The following is a 5,056-nucleotide window of genomic DNA, read 5'->3' as shown; positions in this document are numbered from 1 at the left end:
TGCAAGCTAACACTCATATTGGGTGATTGTTTATTGACTCAATTAGATATTTTATTTCCTGGGTATATACTTACACAATATTTTAGTCTTGAATATAAACATCGTAAAATCTAAGAATGAGAATTTCGCACCACAGTGTTGTTTTTCAGGAAAGCAATGGTGCTGAATTCTAAGTTTATATAGAATTTATTTTAGTGCATGTACTTCTTATATACAACTGCTTGCGCCTGATGTGGATCGAACCCATGCAGCTTAGTATATACATGTACTTAGATCGTGCCGCCACAAATATTGTCTTTTTGAATATCTTTATCGGGTATGGGTATATAACAATTATTCTAATAAGATGTAAAAGAAAGTTTATTTTCAGGAAAGCATTGCAATTCAATTTATATAGATTTTTGTTACATGACTTCTAATACAATTTCAGCTGATATCAACCCACAGTAGTTTATAAGACTAGATGTGCAATTGTTTTTGAATCTATCGGTCAGAAAACAATATTCTAATAAGGAACACATAACATTAAAATTTCCAAATTACGATGAATATCATTTAATAATGAATGCTATTTTTCTGTCATCCATTTAATACTTAGATAAATCGATTGCTGCAATATGGAATATATGTGTTTGTTAAAACTAGGTCTAGTTTCCTATTGCAGAAAAACACCGACTAACTAGATTATCATCTGCTTCGTTTTAATTTTGATCAGAATTATATATAATTATATGAATTCTTCTCTAATAATTGTATTATATTCTCGCTGATTTAAGATGATTATATTGGCCAAAATTGCAAAAATACTAAAAAAACGGTTTCATCAATTGACATAATCATAAGTTTCAATTTATATATTAAACCGAATTCATAATGTGTGCAGTAGCGGCGGTAACCTGACTGTATTATAAAGAATAACTCAATATGCTTTAAAGTCATATAATTGTAATTGTATTTTCGGTTCATAACCATCACAAGCCGGTGCTAGATTGTATATAATATGGTGCAATTATCATTTTCTCCTACGAACAGATTTGTTCAAACCGAGTCAATTTTGCGATTTTCAACAACTTTTTCTATCTTTTGCCCTTCTGTGATTTTTAGATCTTGAAGGTTTTACCAGTAATGAGAAAACCCAGATTCAAATTTGAATTTGATTATTTAAACATTATAAATAATTAGTTCCAGCGAAAAGCAAGCTGCTTAGAACGCTGATCGGTCTGGCTATAAGTCTATTCATGTGTATACTAGATTAAATTGGTTTTTGAATTATATGCTAATCATACAATTTAGAATTGACCTGCATAATACTACAGATATTATCTGCTGTAAGAGTCCGAAACCTTGATGGACATTTCCTGTGTTTTACCTTTTTCAGGAACATATCATGTCTCAGTAAAAACAACGCTGTCCCGTTATCATCAGTCAATGACTCCATAGCAACAAAATGTCCATGTAGGCTGAAAGAGCGTGTCGTCTGTCTTAGATAAAGAGTTGAAGGTGATAACACAATAGTTGCCTGTAAAATAGTAAATTAATATATGAGCCGCGTAACGACAAAACCAACATAATGGGGTTGCGACCAGCATGGATCCAGACCAGCCTGCGCATCCGCGTTCCATGCTGTTCGCTTCTATACTCTTATAACAAGTACAGAAACTGATAGCGAACAGCATGGTGGATCCTGATCAGACTGCGTGGATGCGCAGCCTCGTCTAGATCCATGCTGGCCGCAAACGCATTATGTTGGTTTTGTCGTGACACGGCTCATATGATAATGTTCACAAACGATCTTGTTGATTGTGGTAACATGACATTACGACTGTATATATATAGTACAAATATGTATTTATTGCAATTTATTGTACAAAATATGCCAGAGAAAAAAATCCCACATTATTTCCTATATCCTTTTAATTAAGTGTAAAATCTATTGGGTTTTATATGTAGGTATTTAAGAATTAAATCAAAATAAAATCTTGATCAGAAACGACATTCTGCAAGAAAAATTGATAAGAATCACACCGATTACAGTGGTGAAAAGCTAACAAAAAAATTAAAAAGATAGATAAATGAACAATTATATAAACAACTTTAAAAATGACCCAAACAACAATTTATTTTCAAAATTTTGTGTAAGGCCTGTTTTAACATGGAAAAACTTGATTTTGGGTCTTTCCAATATTTTTCATCATTTTCTGTTAATGAAAAAAAAAATGCCCAAAACAACAATTTTTCTCCAAAAGTATTGTATGGCCGTGTTTTAACATAGAACAACTCGATTTTGGGTAATTCTTAAAATTTTTAGCATTTTCTGTTAACCCATTACTTCATGAGCATTTCATTGAAAAGTGTCCCGTTACAGGAAACTATAAAACTATAAAAACTGCTTCAATTCTAATCAAACTTGGCACACATGTTGATTGGACCATTGTCTTTGTAACAGCATATCCAGGCTTAAATTTCCTGTTAAGTGTAAAATCTATTGGGTTTTATATGTAGGTATTTAAGAATTAAATCAAAATAAAATCTTGAACAGAAACGACATTCTGCAAGAAAAATTGATAAGAATCACACCGATTACCATGGCAACGAAGGGACATCTCAAAATTGCCAAAAATCACTATTTTGCGTTGATTTTTTCCATCAAAATTGATTTCAAAGTGCTGCAACTTCTCAATGGATTGAGATAGAATCAAATGCTTTTCACCGTTGGTTACACGTTACCTTATGATCGATCTGGGGTCATTTTTAGCCTCTCACAAGTCCAAAATTGTCTTGGCGATTAGGGGGACTGCCGCCCCCTTCAAACCCCCAGACAGAAGGGGGCACATCCCCCTCCTGGCAACCTCCTGATGTATCTTTGTTTGGGGGCCGCGCCGAAAAAAGTGGTCACTTTTTTAAACCATATTTTCTTAAACAAAAACAATTTTTGTTTGGGAATAAATAAGGCATTTGTTCACCATTTGAGTTAGCAAAAAATGTTAAAAGGACAAAAAGAAAACCCGGGTCTCTGTTAGAAATGATAAGTTTTCTAGGCGAATCCTGGTAATCGGTAATTTAATGGTATAATTGAAGTCGATAAGTAGTGAAATAAATTAGTCATACATGTTGTAATTCAATTTACTTCAAATATGGTATTGTTTTCTGTACTCGAAAGAGTAAAAGTAAAAAAACCCTTCATTTTGACATTTTGAGCCTTTCAGACAATTTAATGCATGAATGGATGAATTCGTGATTAAAGATATATACATGCATTGCAATTCTTATATCTAGTATGAAATTAAACATTATTTATGGAAACATATTAAGATCACCTGGTCACATGGACTCCGAGACCTGTCACTGTTACTTAAATTGAGCCAGTTTGGATATGATCCTTTATTTTTACCGGTACATTCGACATGAATATTATCAAAATAAGATTCCAAAGAAGGCGCATCTATTTCACAAACGGTTCTGCTGTTGCCGTTATCCATTTTGCTATTCAAAGCATATAATATTTGAGTGTCTCCATCAACAAGTAAGCTTGTCTGGTTGACATGGTAGCTGTCTTTACATTTCATTCTAGTTTCTATGAGTTGTATGGTTTCATTAATTACTTTAACTTGTATTACAGAGTCGCTTACGTCGTTCTTTTGATCCCAGTAACGTACGACAAAGTAATAGGCGTTTTTTACCTGAAACGCGTCTAAGACTACAAAGTTATGGTTGATATGTAACTTTAAGTTGGAAAGCATTGTGACTTTTGGCAAGTCAGTGTAGATATCCGTGACTCTAATTAAAGAGAATACAGAAAAGTAGTTCGGTTTCCTATTCAAAGAGCCCAATTGTTTTAGATATATGTCATGAGTAAACAGAAGATATTTTGTTTGGTTGTCTGAATTATTTAGAGATTCAATGGAAATCGATGCCGATGGCGATGAACCTGAAAATGTATCAAAAAACGACTCGCTGTTGATTATTCCGAGAGGTTTAGTGATATTATTTCCTATGTCCAAGGTATGACACTTATTTTCGCCAAGTTTTAAACACAAAAATAGCATTGTATTTGAATCATCACCAATAATTTCCATCACAGTGATCGTATTTGTGATGTCTTTGCAAGTATCTTCTTCAAGTTCAATGTGTGCGCATTCCGGATCCTTTACAAATTGCTCCCCTATCTTATACCTTCCAGTCTCTGTCAGGTCGACTGATAGACGCACAACAACATTACCCTTTGTCACAAATGTCTCGCCAGTCACTTTATTATACTTGGCGATTTCTATATGTCCGTCCATGTCATAAACAAATGCTTCCGTGAGTATAATGCAGAACATCGTCTGAAGCGACAAGCAAAAGGCAACACCGATGTAATTCCTGTTCAGGAACATTTCTATTGTGTCGCATTTAAAACTTAACAATAAACACTATATATTTCTCCTTTCAATATTTACACTCAAACTATTTAAAAAAACCACATCGTTTTATTCAAAATAATCTCATTTAGGCTCTTTAAAACTGAAACAAAAGCTATATAAAGATAATATATGAAAACAACATTTTTTTCAAACTTGTGTAGTTAAAACAACCACTTATGAGCGTGAAGTATATAAAGTTTGATATAACTTGACCTGAGTTCACATAGATTTGTCCCAGCTTCTGTAAACAATACATCTTTTGTTAATAGGATCATCTTCAAAGTGACTTCTCTATCAAAAGGCTCGTCCATCTAATATCATCAAGTTAATACGGTCATTCTTAACTTGCTTAAATATGATCGGCATAGTTCGCCATTTTTCGTGTTTGGTAAGTAAAAATAACTTAGACCATTGAAAGTCATGCCAAGTTAGTGCTTTTAAATAGATATAAAATTCACGAAGACAAAGAATTGGCTGAAATTGTCGGATATACACGTTTAATGCCTTCATAAAAAGGGTGGAAATATACGTTGAGATCAAATAAAAATATAATTATGGTTGATTTGTTTCAATGAATTGTGATTAATAAGGATTTAATTTATTCGTCGCGATTTGATTTATTAAATATCTTTTCACAGTTAAAAGACGTTGAG

At 32.9% G+C, this 5,056-nt stretch overlaps 1 protein-coding gene across 1 annotated transcript; it reads right to left on the bottom strand.

The window, feature by feature from the left end:
* Positions 1–1,261: 1,261 nt before the first annotated feature.
* On the bottom strand, positions 1,262–4,601 carry LOC132732693 (uncharacterized). Its single transcript, XM_060719163.1, has 2 exons — positions 3,318–4,601; positions 1,262–1,519 (listed from the first exon to the last, which is right to left on the bottom strand). The coding sequence occupies exons 1-2, from the start codon at positions 4,374–4,376 to the stop codon at positions 1,277–1,279; spliced, it is 1,302 nt and encodes a 433-aa protein (XP_060575146.1). The 5' UTR covers positions 4,377–4,601; the 3' UTR covers positions 1,262–1,276.
* Between the last annotated feature and the right edge of the window lie 455 nt (positions 4,602–5,056).

The sequence above is a fragment of the Ruditapes philippinarum genome, unplaced genomic scaffold, assembly GCF_026571515.1.
Source record: "Ruditapes philippinarum isolate M1 unplaced genomic scaffold, ASM2657151v2 ctg987_1_1_1_1, whole genome shotgun sequence".
Taxonomy (NCBI): domain Eukaryota; kingdom Metazoa; phylum Mollusca; class Bivalvia; order Venerida; family Veneridae; genus Ruditapes; species Ruditapes philippinarum.
Note: the sequence above shows the minus strand (reverse complement) of the source record. Positions and strands in the feature narration are given on the sequence as shown.

What these genes read in the sequence shown, in the direction of transcription:
- LOC132732693 (XM_060719163.1), bottom strand. Translation starts at nt 4,376, where the DNA reads ATGTTCCTGAACAGGAATTACATCGGTGTTGCCTTTTGCTTGTCGCTT. An exon ending in CTCGGAGTCCATGTGACCAG is followed by an intron (nt 1,520 to 3,317) that starts GTGATCTTAATA and finishes ACTATTTTACAG; the next exon opens with GCAACTATTGTGTTATCACC.